General features: G+C 49.8%; 2 protein-coding genes across 2 annotated transcripts; one reads left to right on the top strand and one right to left on the bottom strand.

Moving 5' to 3' along the window:
• Nucleotides 1-248: 248 nt before the first annotated feature.
• Nucleotides 249-2,965, bottom strand: PDZD11 (PDZ domain containing 11). The gene is made up of 6 exons (XM_057387164.1): nt 2,827-2,965; nt 2,626-2,709; nt 2,118-2,174; nt 1,768-1,866; nt 1,622-1,682; nt 249-978 (listed from the first exon to the last, which is right to left on the bottom strand). Exons 1-6 carry the CDS (start codon nt 2,911-2,913, stop codon nt 944-946), a joined length of 423 nt encoding a protein of 140 aa, XP_057243147.1. The 5' UTR covers nt 2,914-2,965; the 3' UTR covers nt 249-943.
• Nucleotides 2,966-3,242: 277 nt separating this feature from the next.
• KIF4A (kinesin family member 4A) lies at nt 3,243-20,684 on the top strand. The gene is made up of 31 exons (XM_057387159.1): nt 3,243-3,297; nt 3,600-3,729; nt 3,804-3,918; nt 4,590-4,780; nt 5,020-5,109; nt 5,693-5,859; nt 6,020-6,114; nt 6,277-6,396; nt 7,422-7,597; nt 8,067-8,128; nt 8,785-8,920; nt 9,353-9,411; nt 9,562-9,667; nt 10,309-10,371; nt 10,633-10,818; nt 11,236-11,339; nt 11,573-11,717; nt 12,211-12,321; nt 12,772-12,855; nt 13,510-13,623; nt 13,824-13,979; nt 14,527-14,621; nt 15,039-15,168; nt 15,918-16,088; nt 16,452-16,559; nt 16,750-16,827; nt 16,911-17,012; nt 17,636-17,785; nt 18,551-18,667; nt 19,336-19,458; nt 19,959-20,684. The coding sequence occupies exons 2-31, from the start codon at nt 3,607-3,609 to the stop codon at nt 20,142-20,144; spliced, it is 3,663 nt and encodes a 1,220-aa protein (XP_057243142.1). The 5' UTR covers nt 3,243-3,297; nt 3,600-3,606; the 3' UTR covers nt 20,145-20,684.
• The last annotated feature ends 844 nt before the right edge of the window (nt 20,685-21,528 follow it).

Here is a 21,528-nt window from a genome sequence, read left to right as displayed (position 1 = left end):
GGAGTTGTGCTGGTGCCACCACAGCCAAAACCCTGCCCCRCTCCTGCCTGGCAGTGCTGGAACACTCTCCAGGTTAATCAGGAACTGATTGCCAGTAGAGCCAGTGGAAAAAGCCCCTGAAACAGTGGCAGATCCCAAATTCCTCCTGCAGGCTGCAAGGGTGACTGGAGCTGAGCTTTGTCCCAGCATTTCCTTGTTTGGGTACATCCCAAACTCCACACAGATTTCCTGAGGTGGAATAAGCTGGATTCAGGTTGTTGTATTCGATTTATTGATTGTTTTTACAGAAAAAAAAGTGGAAAATACCGCAAGGAAGAGAAGGCCAGAGCCAAGGCTGTCCTGAAGCCACTACAAGGTGATCCCACCCGGAATTTGCACATGGATTTGCCAATAATCAACATGCTTCCGTGGTGATTAACTTTTCCAAACTTCCCAGCCCTGTATCRTGGGGTTTTTTTTCAGCACAGAGGCACAAACAGCCAGAGCTGGGCACAGATGAGGGTGGATTTTACTCCTGGAGTTCCAAGCAAACCCAGCAGTGCAGAGCAGAGGTGGGACAGAGGAGAATGAAAGAATTCCATAACACAACAGAGCAGAACGRGTGGATTTCTTAGAGGACAAGGCCTGTGCTCTGCTCAGGAATGCTCAACAACCAAGGATCCAGGATCAGGGGATCCAGAACAAGCCCAGAACTCACTTAAGTCTTGCTAAAACCTGCTGCCCACCAGGACCCACTTCAGCTTTTTCCAACACCCATTCCCAGGAGCACAGCCTCAATCCCCATCCATCTTCCAGCCCAATGAGCCCCTTGGCATCTCTCCACGTGGGAAAGAGCTGATCCTGTGCAGGACAGTGGTGCCTCCAGTGAAAGCTGAACYGTGAGGTGTCATTTCAGACGTTGGGAAAAAGGAGTGGAGAGGTTTTTGCAGGATGAAGCTCCYTGTTAGTGAACAGTCCGTTCCTTCTGCCGCTGGTAATCTGGGAGGGAGGGAGGGACAAGGGCCAGGGGGAATTAACCAAAATGTTAAGGAAAACACATATTTCTAGGCTGAGGCAGCATTTGAGATCCTCTGGCTTTAAAAGTGCACCCCAGCAGTCATTTCAAGTGATTTTAGGGCATTTAGAACTAAAGGTTTGTTCAAAACCCCCTCTTCCCCTTCTCCTTGTTTTTCTTCTTAATGGCTACTTTCTCTTTTATGAAGAATCGTTCTTTGGCTTGACTTCATCCTTTTTTTTTTTTTCCTTAAATCTTGGAACTTTATGGGTGCAGAAAGAGAAGCTGGGAGTTAACCCAGTCCTTCCCTTCACAATTCAAACATCCTTAGGGAGGGATAGCCACCGCTGGCACTTGTGCCAGAGCTCATTCTTGTGTTATTCAAGGATAATTAGCTACTTCTTCAGCTCTAAATTAACTTTTCCATTCCCCAGCCATCCCATCTTCCTGCTCTCCAAGTCTCTCTCTGCAGGCACATGAAGCCAGTTTTCATTATCCTGATGTGGTGCCTGATCCCAAATCACCACTGTCTATGACCCTGGGCTGCTGAACTCAGGTGGAACTCACAGGGATTTATGGAATTTTGCTTCCCAAGGAACATTCCAGGTGTCTGGACTGGGCACTTACTGTAGGGGAAGTACCGGACACGCATYGTGATCTCCCGTGCTGTCTTCAGGATCTCCACTGCCTGGAAAACAAGGAAAGAAGATTCCATGGTTTCCATGCTGGGCTGAGAGGCTGCAAAGAGGTGGATTCCCCATCCCAGCACTCACCTTGCTGTGCTCAATGTCCTGGAAATCCACATCGTTCACCGAGAGCACCTGRTCCCCCTCCTGCAGCCCGGCCCTGTGAGCATCCGAGTCGGGAATAACCTGGGAAGGCAGAGCAGGGATGGCAGCAGTGGATCTCCCACAGCTCCCCTCCCACCCGGCCSTGAGGAGCAATTCCAGGGGCTGGGAAGCCAGGAAGTGGTGCAGGATGTTCTGATGGCTTTGTGGCAAATCCCAGCCCTGAGCTCAGGGGGATGTGAGGCAGCCACAGCCTCCCTGCACACCCAGCCRGCTCAGCAGCTCCCACGGGAACAGACAGGATCCGGGAGGGAATGGCACAAGGATGGACACACCTTGGAGATGAAGATTCCCAGCTGCGAGGCTTTTCCTCCGCGGATGTTGAAGCCCAGCTGTGGAAAAATCCAGCAGGGAAATGCAGTCACCAGGACCCTTCCCTTGGCCCAGTTCTCTGGACTCTTCTCCCTTTTCAGGACCCTTCCAATTCCCAGGACCCTTCTCCCTGCTCTGTCTTCGGGATGGATCCAAGGTGTGGCTGCTGCAGTGCTCAGCCAGGCAGCAGCACCAGCCCCCCCAAATTCCTGTCACCGGGAACACCCGCGATCTCCGCTCCCATCCTCCAGCAGCTCCACATCCCACGATACCACACGGGGAGCAATCCCTCCCCCTGCCCACTAATCTGGAACGTGCCACCCTGCCCGCCCCACGCCTGTCACAGCAGATCCCGGTGCCAGGACGCTGCCAGTCGGGAATATCGCATTCCCAGCGCGCTTTTTGCCCTAAAACACTCAGAGAAAGCGACACCTCACCCAGGCAGCGCCGGGCCGGCGCCGCCCGCCTCACCTGCGCTCCGGGCGGCTTCTTGAGCACGATGGTGCGGGGCAGGAACTGCGTGAGCTCGTTGTTGTAGTCGGGGTGATACACGCGCTGCGGGGGACACACAGCGCCTCAGGCGGGGCCGAGCCGGGCCCCGCGCTCGGAGGGGCCCCGCGACCGCCGCCCCCGTCCCGTCCCGTTCCACCGCTCCCCCCGGGCCGGGCTGACCTCGTGCGGCGGGACCCAGGCGGGCGGGCTCTCGTAGGGCGGCAGGAAAACCACCGGGAAGTCGTCGTACGGCACCCGGCCCTCCATGCTGCCGCTCCGCCGGGACGCGCCCCGCCCGCGACGCACCGCGCTGCGATTGGCTGCGGCCCGCCCCTCGCCCCGCCCCTCATGACGCACCCGCACCCCATTGGTTCCGCCCCTCCCNCGCACCCGCACCCCATTGGTTCCGCCCCTCCCATCGCCCCGCCTCTCACGCTGTCCCACCCCCCACCCCCCGGTTGATCCCGCCCCCATTGACGCTCCGCTTCGCGATTGGCTGTAGCCGCGCCTCTCGGTGACGCAGCGCCCCGCGATTGGCTGTGACTCCGCCCCTGCTGACGCACCGCTCGGTGATTGGCCGCGGCTGCGCGCGGCCCTATTTGAACGGCGGCCGTTGCGGGGCCGCCATTGAACGGGCAGCGGCGGTTCCAGGTCAGTTCCGCGGCCGCCCCGCGACACCGGGCAGGGCCAGGCCGGGCCCGCTCCACCCCCGCTCCAGCCCCACTCCCGGCCCGGGGCTCCCGCTCCATCCCAGAGCCCCGGCAGGGCCCCTTCACCCCCCCGTTATCCCAAAACCCTGGCAGAGCCGCTTCACCCCCGCTCCACCCCACACCCCGGGCCGGGCCGCCTCAGCCCCGCTCCATCTCCCACCCCGATCCCCGCTCCATCCCCGCTCCCTCGGCAGAGCCGCCACCCCTTGTCCCGGTCCGCCTCACAGCGCTCGTGTCCCGCAGGCTGGCGATGGTACGGGAGGATGACAAGGGCATCCCGGTGCGGGTGGCGCTGCGCTGCCGGCCGCTGGTGCCCAAGGAGACGAGCGAGGGCTGCCAGATGTGCCTGTCCTTCGTGCCCGGGGAGCCGCAGGTGAGGCTCGGGGGGTTCCCGGGGATCCCGCAGCCCCGGCGCGGTTACCAGCGCTGCCCCGTCCTTCTCCGCAGGTCATAGTGGGCAATGACAAGGCCTTCACCTACGACTACGTGTTCGACCCGTCCGTGGAGCAGGAGGAGGTTTTCAACACAGCGGTGTCGCCTCTGGTCCGAGGCATCTTCAAAGGTTTGTCCCATATCTCACTCGTTTGGAACCTGATCCTCTCCACAAAATGAGTGGGGTGTGTAAGGCAGCTTTCATGGATCGTTAGGATGGTTTGGGTTGGAAGGGAYCTCAAAGTCCCTCCATTTCCRYCCCCTGCCATGGGCAGAGACACTTTTCAATATCCCAAATTGTTCCAAGCCCCATCCAGCSTGGCCTTGGACACTCGCAGGGATCCAGGGGCAGCCACAGCTTCTCTGGGCACCCTGTRCCAGGSCCTCCCCACYTTCACAGGGAWRAATTCCTTCCCRATATTCCTCTGGCAGTGGGAARCCATTCTCCCTTGTCCTGCCACTCCAGGCCCTTTTAAAAAAATCCCTCTCCCTCTTTAAGAATAACACAGTGAATTGATAAACATCCTGTTCCAGGATGCTGCARTAGAACTGGGATGCCAGAGAAATGGTGCTGTGTTTCTGTTTAGCTCTAATAAAGCAGCAGCCAGTCTTTAAAAAGATCTGGAGTAATATTTTTATCTGTGTTTTACMRAGTTTTCATTGACCCTTTTTTCTCMATGTTCCTRACTGTGATCTGTKCTTAAAGCTGGTGTAATCTGATGATTTTCTGGAAGGGTGGTTYTCAAAAATGCAGCTTTGTGGTCCCCACGTGACTCATCCGGGTGCCCTTTGTTCCCCCAGGATACAATGCCACTGTCTTGGCCTACGGACAGACGGGATCTGGGAAAACCTACTCCATGGGAGGCACCTACACTGCCAACCAGGAGTATGAGCCCAGCGTGGGGGTCATCCCCAGGGTCATCAAGCTGCTCTTTGAGGAGAAACAGCAAAGGCAGGATTGGGAGTTCCTCCTCAAAGTTTCTTATCTAGAGGTAAAATCTTGGTTTTTATCCACCAAAGGGAGCTTAGGAGCCACCTCCTTCAGGTAGCAGATAGTGCTTAAGTTAAGCCCTAAGATTCCAGGAGGTTTTGTCAGGAACAGGATTCTGTTCCAAGGTATCTTTCCCTAAAGTTGAAATGGGTAGGATGTGATGCCAAATTAGCCCTAATTTCAGCATGACTGCACMTTTCTTTGGCTGGTAGCTCTGAGCTGCTCCTCTGCCACTTGCAGATCTACAATGAGGACATCCTGGACCTGCTGTGCCCCTCCCGAGAGCGCACCCAGATCAGCATCCGGGAGGATCCCAAGGAGGGCATCAAGGTCTGCCCTGCTGGGTGTGAGAGCAGGAGGGGGTGGCAACGCTATGGGGGGGCTGAAGGTTTTTTTTTGTAATTTTCTATCATCCCTAAAGCAGTGGGATGGGGCTCATCCGTGCTGGGAGCATCTCAGGATGGATCCTCAGGGAAAGCACAACTTGACAAGGAGCACATCCAGTCCCTCCTGCTCATCCCTTCTGTGGTTTGGGTCCCTGGGAGTTGCCTCTCCACCACTTTACCCACACAAATTCTCACCCAGCAGCCAGTTTTCCCCTTCCTGTGATTGGCACAGCTCCCAGCTTGGCCTGGGGTATCCRTGGATTTGTTCTTGGAGCCCAGCTGGCTCTGGAGCAGGCAGAGGAATTTGGGGGCTGTTTAGGAATAGGTGATGTGATTTCCTTGTTCCTCAAGAGAAATTCAGAACCAGTTTTTTTCCTGGGAGGCTCCATTCCAGGCCTCTGGCTGGAGGTGCCACTGCTTCTTGGGAATGGGCTGGCACAGTCTTAGGTGGGGGGAGAAAATTTTTCTGATCCCAGTTGGGATGAAGAGGAAGCAGAAGATAAACAATATTTCCTTGCTGGCTGCAGATTGTGGGGTTGACAGAAAGAAGTGTCACCTGTGCCCAAGAGACCGTGTCCTGCCTGGAGCAGGGGAACAATTGCAGAACTGTGGGATCCACAGCCATGAATTCCCAGTCCTCCAGATCCCATGCCATCTTCACCATCTGCATTGATCAGAAGAAGAAAAATGACAAGTGAGTGTGATTGTGGGAATTCCCAACATTTCCTTATCCTGATCCTGAGCTGTGCTTCCCAAGGCAGTTCAGTTTTTGGCTCTCTGAATTTCCAGCTCCTGGGCTGCTCCTTTTCCAACTGGAAGTTACCTGGGAGAGTAAAAGTTTCTTTCTGTCCTAGGAACACCAGTTTTCACTGCAAGCTGCACCTGGTGGATCTTGCTGGCTCTGAGAGACAAAAGAAGACCAAGGCTGAGGGAGACAGACTCAAAGAAGGTCTGTGGGCTCAGACTAATGGGGTTTGGGTTTCTTCTCACTTTGCAGTTAATAAAAGAACAAAGCACTCCTTTATCTGCTTTTTTAACCTTGTTAAAGTTTTAATAWGGAGCAYTTTGGAGCTGTTGAGSTGGCACTGCTCACTCTGSYCTTTGCCTGCAGGAATCAACATCAACAGAGGCCTCCTGTGCYTGGGGAATGTCATCAGTGCTCTGGGAGATGAGAATAAGAAAGGAGGGTTTGTTCCCTACAGAGACTCCAAGCTGACCAGGCTGCTACAAGGTGAGAGACAGATGATGGCAAAACCTTAATTTACAGTTGCTTTTAAAATAACAGAGTGGGAGAAACCCCACAGCAGAGCTGCTGCTGCAAAAAGATTCATTTATTTAATTCCTCAGTGAACCCAGACCTTTCYTGGACTCTGTTTTAGGTTGCAAATGCAGTGAGATGAACTCAAAACGAGTCCTGTTCTCCTGCACTTTGTGTGGCAGGAGGAAACAAGRCAAATTCAGGGCTTATTTTTGGTGGGGAGAAGGAAGATTGGAAGTCTGGGAGCTGAGATCTATTATTGTACCTTAATTATAGCAACTCCCTGGGTGATGTCACCGCCAGAATGAAGCTCAAGCTGTCTGTGCCTTCCCTGGGATTTGTTTTCTTAGTCTGAATATCTGGTCTTTATATTTCAACAGCTGAGATTGGTCTTTTCATGCATTTTATTTAATTTACCCTTCAATCTGGGCACAGCTTTAGCAATGAAGTTACTGGGATTTTTATGGTGATTACATAATTTAGTACAAAAACATTTCAGTGTTTTCTGTGTCTGAAAGTACCTCAATAAAAATCTGCATTGGGCTGAATGTGGGGGCTTTTTTTTTCCTGATCAGTAGCTTTAAGGTGCCAATTAGTGTAAAATCTAAGTATGAAGTTTGATGTGTATTTGTGACCTGTTTTTAGCCAATAATTCCTTAAACTGGAGAAAATTCTGGATATTCATGAAGGTCTTGTTATTGGGAGGCRGGGAGAAGGGAAGGGAAAACTTGAAAGAACCAAGCCAGAAATGCCATAAAAAAATTAATTCATAGGGCAACAATTGGAGTGAAATCTTTGGTTTCAAAACTGGACTTTGGCTTTCAAAAAACCACTTTAACACAGAACTGAGTGGGCAGAGGAGAAAGTAACGTGTGGCACCAAAATCCAGATATTTAATTTGCATTTTGGGGGGGCACTCATGGGATTGGAATCCCAGAATGATGATGTTTCACTGTCCTTGCTCTGACAGCTTTGATATTCCCTCTTTTCCTTCCCAGACTCGCTGGGTGGGAACAGCCACACGCTGATGATTGCCTGTGTGAGCCCAGCAGATTCCAACCTGGAAGAAACCCTGAACACTCTGCGTTATGCTGACAGGGCCAGGAAGATCAAAAACAAACCCATTGTCAACGTGGACCCCCAGGCAGCTGAGCTGCACCAGCTGAAGCAGCAGGTACTGGGGATCCCCTCTTTTTCTGAGCTCACACACACCAAGGCAAAGCACAGCCACACAAAATATGCAAAACATCYCTCAAGTGCATTGCTTTGTCCCTGGAGGGGCTGGGAAGGGAATATTTGGATATTTCTTGGAATTTTGCAGCAGTCTTAGCAAAGTGGTGGTGCTGGTGTGGTGGAAGAGAAACTTATACCAAATGATTGCCTGGTGGGCTCCAGGCACAGTTGGAAATACAGAGATGGTTGGGTGCCTTCCTGGCATCTYCTGCCTGTGCCCAGCACAGTGGGGTGATCCCAGAGGGAAGAGAAGAACCTTTTATTTGAGGAGTAAATGATTTGAAATACTGTAACAGCACCACTCCTTTGCCCAGGCAATGGTAAAAGGAGACTTATGGACAAGTGAGTCAGGAAGAGCAAGGATTCATAARGTTACTGCATTTACAAGCAATAATTTTTTGTTTTTGTAGGTCCAGCAGCTCCAGGTGCTGCTGCTCCAGGCCCATGGAGGGACCCTGCCTGTGTCTCTCAAGTAAGATTTGTTATTAATTTTCTGTGGATCTGTATTTGTCACACTCCAGAGAAGTCTCTGGATCTCCTTAGCTCTGGACAGCGCTGTGGAGTGAGAGGAGATCAAATTGGTTCCTTTTTTCTTCCCTTTTTGTCATCCTTACTGGAATTCCCTGGGACATTTAGTTTTATAGCAAACCCCTTAGGATTGCAAAAATGTGTTGCAGAAAGTAAAAGAAGAGCCAGGAAACATCTCCTGAATAAATACCTGTCTGTCAGCCCCATCATCCCTCTTTTCCTCCATTCTCTACCCCTGAATGTGGGGCAGCTCCACCTCCATTGTCCTTAAAAGCATAAAATTTGGGACAGAGTTGGAATGTGCAGGTGTTGTGCTCTGGGGATGTTTCAAAACCGTGTACATGGAATTCACAACCTCTGTTTGGAGGGTCTTCCTGTGTTATGGAAGTGTCCAAGGCCAGCCTTGGTCCTGTGGGAGGTGTCCCTGCCCATGACAGGGGTGGGACTGGATGGGATTTCAGATCTGTCCCACCCAAACCATTCCAGGCAGTTTATTATAAATAATTCAGGAAAAAATAATCCTTTTGGAGGTGATTTCAGTGCTGTCCCAAAGCCCTGGCCAGGCCAAGCTCACACACAAACTGCTCCTCATTGTTGCAGTGATTTGGCCCCCTCAGAGAGCCTCCAATCCCTGATGGAGAAGAACCAATCCCTGCTGGAGGAAAACCAGAAGCTGAGCCAGGGGCTGAGTGAGGCTGCTGGGCAAACAGCACAGATGCTGGAGAGGATCATCCTGGTAAGTCCAGTTCTCCCTGGAGAGCTTTAAATTGCTKGGAATGAATCAACAGCATCTCCTGAACGTTGGAAATCTCTCTAATATTACTTTGACAAATTAGTCAGAACCAAAAGCCTGCCAGAACCTGTGGTCCCTTATATCTGTGACTTCAGTGGGGAATAGGAGACTGAATCCTTCATCTTTTAAATATTTTAAATCTTTTATTTTGCTATTTTAAATAGTGCTTACACACTTGTGCTCTCCCTTCCCCACCCTGCTTTTTTTCCTACTGCCTTCAGTGTCTATCCCTGAAATAATGGTGTTAAATCCAAACTGGTGGCCCTGATCATGAAAGATCTTTCAGTGCATTGATTTTTTTTTTTCTCACAAGTTAATCAACTGATTTCTGGCTTCTTATCTTCTACAACTGAATATAATTCTGRTTTCTCTTAGACAGAGCAAGAAAATGAGAAGATCAGTGCAAAACTGGAGCAGCTCCAGCACCATGCTGTGTGAGTATCCTTGGGAATGAAATGTTTTTAGCGGGATAAACTGGATCCATTCAGCTGGGGTTTGTTCTTCCAGAGTTAATCCAGAGGTTGAGGATGCAAAGTTGTTCCTCCCCAGCACAAATGTGCCATGGACTGTTCCCATGTTTCCAGGTGCAAGCTGGATCTGAGGAAGCTGGCAGAGACTGTGGAAGATGAGGAATTAAAGGAAAATGTGGAGGTGATTCGGAACCTGCAGCAGGTGCTGGTTGAGCTGCAGGTGAGGCTGAGCCCAGGGAGGGGGGAATTGTTTCAATTTACTCAGGAAATTTGAGATTTTGGTCCAGAAACTTCCCTCAAGGAGCCCAGGAATTAAAAGTACAAAGTGACTCTTGAGATCCACTTCAAAACTGTCCTGTTGTGCTTTAATGCTGCAGAAAGGTCACTTGTACTGCTCCTGGGGAGGGAAAGGAGGAGTCTCCATGGAACAATCTGATATTGGAGATTAGCAAGGATTTACAATCCCTCAATTGAATAGAGTGTTGTAAACTTGGTGATTTTTATGGACAACATAAATTGCAGGGAACTGAAATTGTTAAATAGAAGCTTCCACGCCATTGGCTAATGGAGGAGTTTCAGTTCTCCCTCACTGGACATTCCCCTGTTCCCAGACTCCCTCCTGTGAGGAGGGGGCTCCCAGTGCTGGAGTTCAGGGAAGATTTCAAGGAATGGTTTTTCCAACTAGACAAGGAGGAGTTTCCTCACTTTCCTCAGGGAGGAGGTTGATGGTCTCCTTTCCAGAGAGGTTCTGGCCAGAGGAGAATCACGCTGTGCTTTATCATAACCTACCAACAGTGTGTTATTTCTTTCATTTTATTTTATCTTGCTCTCTTCATCCAAATTTTCTTCTCTGTCCWACAGAGTGAAAGTGCTGCCACCACAGAAGCTGCTGCAGAGCTGCCAAACTCTGAACAGAATTCTCCAGTAAGTGAGAGGTTCAGCAGTGCACACCTTGCTGAGGCATGATTTTACTTCCTCATCACTTTTATTTGCTCTTTCCTGCTAATTTTCTAACCCAAACGCTTGATAAACAGCACAGACAAGAGGGRTGATTTTAAATTCAACATCTTCAAGGTCAAAAACCTGAATAACTGCTTCTTTTASTTAAAAACAAATTTGAAATGCTCTGTAGAAACAGAGATCTGTGATTAAAGAGCCCTCTCCTCATGGCTGTGTCTCCTGCAGGAAGCAGAAGTGGGCCAGGAATCCAAGAGAAGCTCCAACGACTTCAGCACCCAGCACGCCCTGAGGCAGGCACAGCTCTCCAGGGAGCTGCTGGAGCTCAACAAAGCCCTGACTCTGAAAGAGGCCCTGGCCAAAAAAATGTCTCAAAATGACACTCAGCTGGGGCCCATTCAGTGCCAGTACCAGGTAAAGCTGAAATCCTCCTTGTTCAGATTGTTTTCCCCAGTTCATGCTGGGGAAGGGAAGGGAAGGGAAGGGAAGGGAAGGGAAGGGAAGGGGATCTGACCTCAGGAGCACCTTCTGATTTGGGTCTGTTTATTCCTTCAACTGAATCACTGCTCCCTTGGGCAGATTTCTCTGCTGTGCTGGGATCTCCCATCTCTCAAATGATTCAGTCAGGAAATGGCCACAATGATTCTGTGCCCACCAAARCTCCAAAGTCTGGCCCAGCCCTTGTGGTCCTCACCCTGCTCTTAGATAAGGTGGTTTCTCAGTCTGCTGTAAAGAAATGGGATTTTTTAAGGTTTCTCTGTCTTAAAGTTTTGCCTCATGGTGTCTTTTCAAGGTTTTTATTTAGAGATTTGTTCCTCTTGTTTTCTCTAGACCAATATCAAGGATCTGGAATTGGAGGTCAGCAATTTGCAAAAGGAAAAGGAGGAGCTGGTCATTGCCCTGCACATGGCAAAGAAGGACATCAACCAGGCCAAGTAAGAGGGGCTTTGCCTGAAGCTCTGTGGCTTTTAATGTGTCTGAAAATTGAATGCTTTGCACTTCCATGATCTGTAAAAGCTCTTATTTGATGTGAAAGTRTCCCTTTAATGTGCCAGGAGCTGCAGAGAAACCTTCTGTGCATTTCCAGCTCAGTAAAAGTGACAGAGAGGACATTTTTTTTTTGAGATATCTCTAAAGCTGGAGAGAATTTGTTGTGCTTTCTCTCCAGGCTGAGCGAACGGCGCCGGAAAAGGCTCCAGGAGCTGGAAGCCCAAATCAATGAGCTCAAGAAGAAGCTGAATGAGCAATCCAAGCTCCTGAAGCTGAAGGAATCCACGGAGCGTACGGTGTCCAAGCTGAACCAGGAGATCAGGGTAACCATCCCAACAGGCAGCTCTGACCTGAGTGTGGGCAAAACAGCTCCCAGGCAGGAGTCTCAGAAATCCCAGGCAGGAGTCTCAAAAATCCCAGGCAGAAATCCCAGACAGGAATCCACTTTCTCTTTAGTCAGACTGAAAGTAGCAGGTTTTTGCAAGATTCCTTTGGCTACATGACCACGGTAGACAGGTGACTACAAAGAGTTGGCAGGGAAATAAATCCAAAATATCTTTTGGCACTTCTAATTTTTTGCCTCAGTTAAATAATTTCACTCCACTTTGTTTTCCCTGAATTGTACCTGTGTTGGTCTTCCCGTTATGCCTAAAAAAAATCCCTGTTTTTTAGCACTTTAAAAGTGTCCTGGGTGGGGGCACACTCAGATTTCCCACCTGCCACTGTTCATACTTGACAGGCATGGGGGGAATGGGAATTGGAAGCTCCTCAGAAGGTAAATTCTGGATAATCTTTCCAATTTCCTGTGTTTTCCAGGCAATGAAGCAGCAAAGAGTRCAGCTGATGCGTCAGATGAAGGAGGACACTGAGAAATTCAGGCAGTGGAAGCAGCAGAAGGACAAGGAAGTGATCCAGCTGAAGGAAAAGGTGAGCAAACAAGCCCTTCATACTATTCCTCTTTCCAAAAGGGTGCTGCAAGATTTGTTTAGCTGGGAAGCAACTGAAAAGCAGCTGGGAATGCTTTGAAGAGGAGCTTGGCCCATGTGGCCACCACCTTTCACTGCCTGGGCTTGCCTGAGGCTGGTGATCTTCAAGCTCTCACCACAGCTGTGACTCAGCTCTAAAGCAKAAGGCAAAAACAGTCAATATTTGAAGGATTTAGAGTTGTAGGGTTTGACCTCAGCATGGGAGGTGTTTAAACTTCCAAAGGAAGTGGTGCTTGTGGTGGCTGCGTGCAATGGACAGCAAACACCTGGAGTYTGGTCTCACAGCAATTCCTACCCCTCAGTGCCTTGGGATGCTCAGGCTGGACCTTTGGAGCTGCAGCCATTCCTTTGTCATGAAAAAGGTGACTTTTCCAGCTGTTTTTMCTTGCAGGACCGTAAGAGACAATAYGAGCTYCTCAAGCTGGAGAGGGATTTCCARAAACAGGCCAATGTCCTTCGGCGCAAAACAGAGGAGGTGAGGAGCCAGCATCTCCTGGAAATTCCCAGCCAATCYCTAAAGTATGCCAAGTGGGGCTGGAGGATGGAACAGGATTTGCAGAAACCTGTTAAAGGAAGTTTAGAGGGTGGGAAGAAAAGCTTTTCTCTCTGTGGAGAAATCCCCACTTCTGCCTTGGGGCCTTTGAGGGATCCCAGTTAAATTTGCTCCTTAAAGGAGTTCAGAGGCTGGAAAAACACATTTCTGCCTTTTAGCCTTTGAGCAATTTTAGTTAAATTTGCTCCTTTAGAGGCCAAATGACTCTGAGTCCCAGGTTCCYGTGGCAAATCCATGCAGATGCCCAAGACAGGAAGTGGGAAATGAGTTTGGGTGGTGAATCTCCAAGGTTGCAGTTCAAAATCCTTCCAGGATGGTTTTGTAAAAAAAATGCATCTCATTTTGGATGTTTTCTTCTACCTTCAGGCCTAGAAGTAGCTCCTCCCTAAAGGAGGAATGGGAGCAAAGAAAATAAATGAAGGACAGGGATGCTCGAGTTAAACCAGAATAAGCTGAGATTTATAAACCTCGTGCTGTCAGTGTTGCAGGGTTACCCTGGGCTGGGAATCCCTGGTGTTTCCAGCTGTGGCAGGTGATTTTCAATCCCTGTTCAGCTCCTTGTGGAATCTCTTCCAGGCAGCAGCTGCCAACAAACGCCTCAAGGATGCCCTGCAGAAGCAGAAGGAGGCGGCGGATAAAAGGAAAGAGACCCAGAATCGAGGCATGGAAGGAATTGCTGCACGAGTCAAAGTGGGTGATGGGATTTGTGCATCCCAGCACTGGGCAAACTGGGATTTGGGGTGGGAGCTGCTGGCCATGATGGCTGGAGCACAGCAGGAGGAATGGGGAATTGCAGTGGGGTTATTCAGTTTCTCTGAAATGCCTTCAGGGAGAAGGATTCAGTCCTGGAGTTGAGCTCAGCCGCTGGGTTTTGGGGGTTGTTTTTCCAGAACTGGCTTGCCAATGAAGTCGAGGTTCTTGTCAGCACTGAAGAGGCTCGAAGACACCTGGCAGACCTGCTGGAGGACAGGAAAATCCTGGCAAAGGAGCTCCATCAGCTGAAGGAGAAGAAAGAGGCTGGAGAAAACCCTCCTCCAAAGCTCCGGGTGAGATAGAAATTCCCTTTCCCCACCCTACACCTCTGGCTGTTCAGCCATACTGCATTCATGATTCTCATTCCCCCTTGAACCTGTTCCCTCAGAAGGTGGGGAGGGATCCCATCCCTGGCTGACTTTCTGGGAGGAAGAGTTTATGTTCTGATTCCTCTGACACGTTAAGAACAAGAGGTGCTGAAGTTACTTAATGGAATTTGGGAAGACTTCTTCCCTGAAAGGGCAGTGAGGCTTTGGAGCAGGCTGTCCAGGGAAGTGGTGGAATCACCATCCCTGGAAGTGTCCCAAAATSGTGTGGGTGTGGCATTTGGGGACAGGGGTGACCTGGGGGAATGGTTGGACTCGGTGTTCTTGGAGAGCTTTTCCAGCCTCAAGGATTCTGAGGGATGTGAGTGGCTCCCACCCCTTAGCAAAGGCTTTTGAGAAGGATCAATGGAATTGAAGCTGTGGAGCAATCCCAGGGGGTTTTTACAGCTGGACTGTGTGTAACTGTGGTATTTCCTCCTCTCCTCCTGCCTTGTGTCCGTGCTGAACTCCACAGAGACGCACGTACTGCCTGGCYGACCTGCAGGCTCCAGACACGGATCTCTCCATATCCAAGCAGATTGAAAGCCTGGAAACAGAGATGGAGCTCAGGTAAGGCACTGCCACAAAGCCCATCTTCACAGCCTTGCTTCTGGCTTTTGCCTCATTTSCATCCCAAATCTCTGGAAAGTGGAAGAGAGTGTAAAACACACAAACTGACACTGGAAATGAGGAGGTAAAAGTGGGGGTTTTCCTGGCTGGAATTTTCCCAAGATGGGGGGAAAATACTCAGTCACTAAGACTGGGTTTTTCTGAGCTGTTTGTAATCATCTCTGGGGGAAAAACCTCCACTTTTATTTGGGAATGTGGAGGCAAAATTCCCCAGTGGAGCAATGTGTACTCAGTTGAGCAGCAAAAATCTTAATTTAAAGTATTTCACTTAATATTCTGGGAACAGCGACATTATCCCAGACACCAGCCCTTGTTTTCTCCTGTGTTGTAACCCYAAATCCATGGATTCCTCCCCAGGAGTGCCCAGATAGCAGATCTGCAGCAGAAACTCCTGGATGCAGACAATGGGGATCGAGCCAAGCARCGCTGGGACACCATTGCCACCATCCTGGAGGCCAAATGTGCACTGAAATACCTCCTGGGAGAGGTAAGCCCTGGATTTTCYTCTTTTATCCCTAAAAACAAAGGCTCTAAATCTGCTTAGCCAAAAATTAAGTGACCAAAAGACTTTGAGTGRAGCCCACTTGTAGTGGATGAGGTTTATTTCCCTGACAAGGCTGGATTAATATTCTGTACTGGGGAGTGAAATCTGAAAAACAGGGAAGAGGGAAGTGGAATAGATGAGGATCTGGAGATATCAGCTAAAGCTGAGCTTATGGGTGACCTGCCTGGGAATGGGAAAAAGGGAAAAGGCAAATTTCAGAAGTGGAAGAGAAGAAAAAGTACCTAAAAATACCTTCTGAACAAGCAAGGAAACAAGGACAGTGCTGTCTGAGCTCAGGGGGAACAGGAATGGGTGTTGAGGTGGGAAAAACTCGGACAAGACTGGTATTAGAGGAGAGGAGGAATTGGGGTAATGTGGGATCAGGAAAAGAGCAACTGAAGGACAGAATTACCTGTTGCTGTGGTGCTTGGGAATAAAAGGAAAAGGCTGGAAAGGAAATACTCCAAGTGCTGCAGGAAGRGAGGTGAATTCAGAACTGTGAACAAGACCCTCTGTGGCCTGGTTTGCACTGCCAAAGTGTCCAGCTCTGAATCTCCTCTGGTCTCCTGGTGCTGAGAGCTGGTGCAATTCCTGGCAGGGCTGGAATTTACAGGGGATGCTTCACCTCCTGGCTGCAGCCCTGTCCAGCAGGGAACCCCTATCCCAAGCCATCTCTTGTTCTCATTTTGCAGCTGGTCTCCTCCAAAGTGCAGGAGAGCAAACTGCAGAGCGGCCTCTCGCAGAGCCAGGCCAACTGCACAGATGTGCAGAAGATGCTGATGGAAGAGAAAAACCACATGGCAGAGCTGGAGGCAGCGTTCCAAAATCAGATTTTGGTGCAGGAACAGCAACACCAGGAAAAGGTGAATCAGAGCTCAAGGATATCTTGGAGTCTGGGACTGTTCTCCAGGTCTGCTCGGAGAGAAAGGCAAAGGGAATGGTCTATAATGAAGCTTGTGCTGAGTATCGACTCAAATTTTGCTGGATTTTTGGAGATAGTTCATTAAAAGCCAAAGAAATCCCTGTGTTTATCCTATGCAAATTTGTTTCTTCAGTAACTTTCCTCCTGCTTTAAGTGAGGATGTTACACCTGAGCACAAAATCACTTTTCAAGTAGATCAGGGTGGAATTGTGTTGGGAGTGGCAGAAAATTTTGCCGAGCCTGAACTTCGATGCTGTGTGCTCCTTTCAGCAATTCACCTGTGTTTATTCCAACTTGCTTTTAGGTTCTGTACCTGCTCAGCCAATTCCAGCAGAARGAAGCAGCAGAGAAGAGATTGGAAGATTCCCTGAACGAGCAGGAGAAACAGCTGCAGGAGCGACTCCGGTTCCAGGTGCAGTGTCTGGATGAGGGATACCTGGAATAGGAGAAGAATTTTGGGAAGAATCCTTTGGGATACCTGGAATAGGAGAAGAATTTTGTGTTCCCTTTGCAGAAGCCTGCACAGGGTGGTTGCTGGAATAACCCTGGGGGATTTTCTCTTTATCTCCAATGAAATAAATTTCCTCTTGTCCTGCAAACAGGAGGAAGAGCTGGAAAAAATGAGRGAAATGTGTGAGAAGAACCAGGAGCTGCTCCGGGAAAATGACACTCTGAAACAGGTAGAGCCTTGCACAGACACCAGAGTCTGACGGCAGTTGGGTTTGATGGATTTTGCAGAGCTAATTCTTGTTCTTTTCACCAGAAACTGCTGCTGCTCCAAGTTGCCAGTGGCCAGAAGCTCCGGCACATCCAGCAAAGGCTGCCTGAGTCTCCAGACTCTTCTTTTGATTACATTCCACCCAAAGTAAGAGGCTGCACACTTTGTATTGCACCTGAATTAGTTTCCAGAGTTAATCTTGGCTATGGATAATTTGGGKTTTTTTTTCTTTCTCCCAAGTTGYTTTTAMCAGGCACTTGTTCTGCTCATTGAAGTGGCTCCTTCAGTCCTTTCCAGAAGACTCAAAACCTTGCATTAATTATTTTATCTTTTAAAAAAAGCAAACAGACCCCAAGCCTCTTTCCTCACTGTAGTTCTGACTCTGTCTCCTCCTTCACAATCCAGGTGTTTTCCTGTGACATTCCCAGTCTTTAAATTATGGAGCAAGGCACGTGTGTCATAGCAAACTGTGCTGCTTTGCAAAGAGCCAAATCTTAGTGTTGGGAGGAAGGAATTATGTGAAACCCTTTGGACAAGAGTGTGACACTTGTTTTTTGTCATGTGATGTGACAACAACTCAGACTTCCAAGGATTTGTCACTGATAGTTTAAATTGATCGACTGAATTTTCAGTCTTGCTAATGGGAGKTTTTTTCACCTCTCACCCCACAACCTTCTTGACTATGAGGGACTCTGAAAACCTTAATCAAACCTTGATAAAATAAAACTCTGATTTTTGGTGGTCTAACCCYCCGTGCTCCTGCGTTGCAGCCCAAGGGTCGCCGGCAGACAACGGCCAAGCCCCGGGCACCCAGCCCCGAGATGGATGTGGAGGAGCTGCTCTCTGACTCTGGGGATCTGGAGGATTCTGAGTGGCTTCCTGGGAAAGCAGGCAGAGGAGCAAGGAAAAACCTCATGGGGGTAAGATCCAGCTGCCCTCGATCCAGGGTCTGGCAGGGAATCACTGGTTGTGTCCAAGGATTGGGTATGGAGCAGTGGGATGAGGGGTCTCTGCTGTTCAGAGCGGCAGGAATGGATTATTTGGGTGCTTTGGGATGTTTGTGACCTTCCCACAGACACAGCAAAGGTGTTCTGCACTCAGCAGCACCTTCTGGACAGTTTTTCCCTGTCCAGTTCTTCTTCTCCCATGAGACACGTGTTCTGTCCTGCTGCCTGKGCCCGAGCTGGCCTCTGCTTCAGGATCAGCCCCAGCAGCAGCCAGATTCCTCCAGGGAGTCCGTTTTAGGGACAAAACAAACAAACCACAGGGATGAACTGTCATGGATGCTGTTCCTTCTGGGAATCTGCAGCTTCCTGTCCTGTCAGAGCCACAGTTTCCATCTGTGTCAGTCTGGAGTTTCACGCCATGGCTCAGAAAATTCCTGGGGCTTTTGTGGTGGGGACTCAGCTTCCCTCTTCATGAGGAATTGTGGCACTGGGGTCCTTTGGGACCACCTGAAATCAGTCACTGAGTAAAGGTGCTTATCCTGTAGATCCTGAAGATGGATCTATAGGTGGAAGGATTTTAATCTGGATATGACAAAGGAGATTATTCTGGGATGGAGAACTGGCAACAAAACACTTGTGGGGGAGCCTGGGGTGCCTCTATCCTTGAGATGCCCCAGCTGGCAGGATCTGGAGCATTCCAGGAGCATCCTGGCCATTGGATCCCCCTTCCCTCCGCAGTGCTCGTGCAAAGGCCGCTGTGGGAACAGGCAGTGTGGCTGCAGGAAGCAGAAATTGGGATGCACCGACGGCTGCAGCTGCAGCCCAGCCACCTGCAGGAACAGAGAGCGGGGCCTGGTGAGTGCTGCTGGCTCTGGGGGTGCCAGGGGGGCTGCAGGGCCTGGGACTGGGCTGGAGCAGAGCTGGATGAAGGGATAATTCCCACACAGGCAGTTTGTCCAGGCAGAGCACGTGCATTTTGCTGGAGCTCTGTGATTGTCATGAACTCGGTGCTTCTCTGGTAACTGAGGACAATTTTCCACTGCAGGATCACGCTCTGAAACTGAGCACAGACATTTGGAGATTCACAGCAGAGATTTTCCTGCTCCCACTTCTCAGCCACAAATTTGACGACAAATGATTTCGGTTTTTCTTTTGGACTCAGGAAATTAAAGTTGTGTCTTTGGCTTCAGACAGCACAAAACCTTGACTCATTCACGGATTTATTTTTAAGAATGTGAAGGGATGGTTTGGGGAGGGGGTTGTAGCAGCAGGAAGGTCCATGAGAAACTGCTGTTCACTGAGGAGGATGTTCCTAGTGGGATTTCTGCCCTTGAATCTCAGAGATGTGGAGCAGGGACATCCCACAGTGCTTTAATTATTTAATTTTGCCTGTTTTATGGAGCCATAGCCTGAGCTGCAGCATCCTGGACTGTRGAGTGCTTCTCACCTGGAGAGCAGGGGGCTGTGGTGGGAAGGGAAGGGATGGYTGTCCTACAAGAGCTTCACCCTCTGCTGCCCCTCAGGAAACCACAACATGTGAGGAGCACAAAAGGGACTCGGAGGGGTCCTTGAAGCTGGAAGACCCCACGGAGGTGAAGGCAGGAGAGAGCTTCTTCCAGCCCGTGTGTGTCACTCCAACCACAAAGGTATTCCCAGGGGCTGGGGACAGCAGAATGGGGAATTGTGGAGGGAAATCACCCCAGAGGAGAAGMTGCTGCAGGAGAACTCTGSATGGCTCCAGGCAGCTTGTGTRGAAGTTTTGAGTTTGCTGAATCTCTAAGTTTCCACATGGAAATGATGCCTCAGGCTTTCYGTTTTCCTGCAGCACCTTCAGCAAGGAGAGAGGGGAAGTGAGGATGTTGCAGGATAAAATCCCATCTATCCACGTTCAAAATGACCTTAGCCTGTTTGTTGTGCCCCCTGACTTGGCACGTCTCATTTTGCCTCAGCTAAACAAATTCCATTATCCCATGGGAGCTCTCTATTCAACTGTGGTCTCTTCTTGCTGAATTTTGATAGTCTGTCACAAAGTTATCTTATTCTTGAGTAAAAAAATGAAACAACTCTTGAGGTTGGCCTGGCACTCGGTGTTCWGCAGCCTCTGCTTGGTCTCTCCAGCAGTGACCAACTCCTTGCTCTCACACAGGTCCTGCAGGACATCACAGAGCAGGAGGTGCTCCTGAAGATTCCCAGCACTGCTGCTTCCCTGCTCGGGAGGGATGAGGAGTCCCAGGAGAACCAGAACCCCTTTGGGAGGAAGAAGAAGAGGATGCTGAGCAGCAACATCAGCTTCTTTTCAGGCTGCACCCCCATCAAGGAGGAGTTTAACTGACCTGSAGCTTTCCCACCCCTTAGGCCACATTCCTGGTGACTTTTGAGGGAGTCGGGCTCACTTGCTGGAGCAGCAGCTCCTGCCCCCAGCAAAGGAGTCATACTCTGCTTTATGCTGGTCCTGTCTCTGTAAATATTTGTGTGTTGGGGTCAGGGGGAGGGTGAGAATCTTTCCTCTGGAACTCCTGGAGCGAGTGAGTAGAGGTGATTTTTCCAGGTGCTTGTTCCCAGCTCCCTCCCTCCTCCTGAGCTGTGAATGCTGTGTACGTTTTCACCTGTAATCTTRAAAGAACTTTGCCTTTGCACTGGAGCTCTGCTCCTGCCTCTTCCCATGGAGCCTGAAGGAACTTTTCCAGCTGCCTTGGGAGAGCCATGGAGTGAGGAGGCCCTGGCTGATGTCTTAAACCAGCAGCTCTGACCTGGTCAGGCCTTCTGAGCCCTTTGGCCACTGGCCTGTCCTTATTTGATGGTCTTAGAAACGTGACCTATGTGAATAATGTAGGAATTTTAACTCGGGTTTTTAGTTTTAATAAAGGAATTACTAAAACCACCTGGCTTTGAGTTGGGATTATTGTGTACAACAGCCCCCTGGGCTCTCTGCACTTAACGTTGGTCTCAAAACTAGGCCAGGCATTGCTGCCACTGGGACCTGCTCAGGTGTTTCTGTCCAGACCCCCCAAACAAGGTCCTGCTGCTTTTCCTTGCATTCAGCCTTACGTTTTGAGTCTCAGCAGCAAGAAAAAGTGATAAATGCAGTTTCTCAGCCAACAAAGTTCTTGAGAGCTGTAGGGTCTTTTGTTTTMAAGGGGCTTATACAAGTTGGGAAGTGCTAAGGGCTTATGCCCTAATGACAAATAGTTTGGCCCATCCCAAATCCCGTATCCCATCCCACAGCTCATCCTAGTCCATCCCATATCCCACCCCACAGCCCAGCCTTTAGGCTCAAATATGAGCAGGAGTTTTGTACTGAAGAACAGACACAGCACAAAGACACCAAATCTGTGCTTGGGGACAAATGCTGGCGGTTGAAGGATACTTGTCCTGCGGGATGAGTATAAATTAAAAAAAATACATAAATATAATAAATTATATATTAAAAATACATGGAAAATACATAGAAGAACCATTTACCTTTGACCCCGTGACCCCTTGACCTTTGACCCGTGAACTTTGACCCCATGACCCCTTAACCTTTGACACCCCCCCGACCTTTCACCCCCTGACCTTTTCTCTTGAGCCCTGACCCCCCTCACCGCTGACCCCTGGGTGAGCATTCATGGAGCTCTTGGAACTGCTCAATAATGGGTTTGAGGGTTTTTGACCAAAACWGAAATAAACAGTCTACCTTGTATTGCATAAAAGCAAAATGACATAAAAATGCACAG

This window comes from Malurus melanocephalus, unplaced genomic scaffold, assembly GCF_030028575.1.
Source record: "Malurus melanocephalus ecotype Western Australia unplaced genomic scaffold, MMel_1.1 scaffold_1149, whole genome shotgun sequence".
Taxonomy (NCBI): domain Eukaryota; kingdom Metazoa; phylum Chordata; class Aves; order Passeriformes; family Maluridae; genus Malurus; species Malurus melanocephalus.
This window is presented reverse-complemented; position numbering and strand designations above follow the sequence as displayed.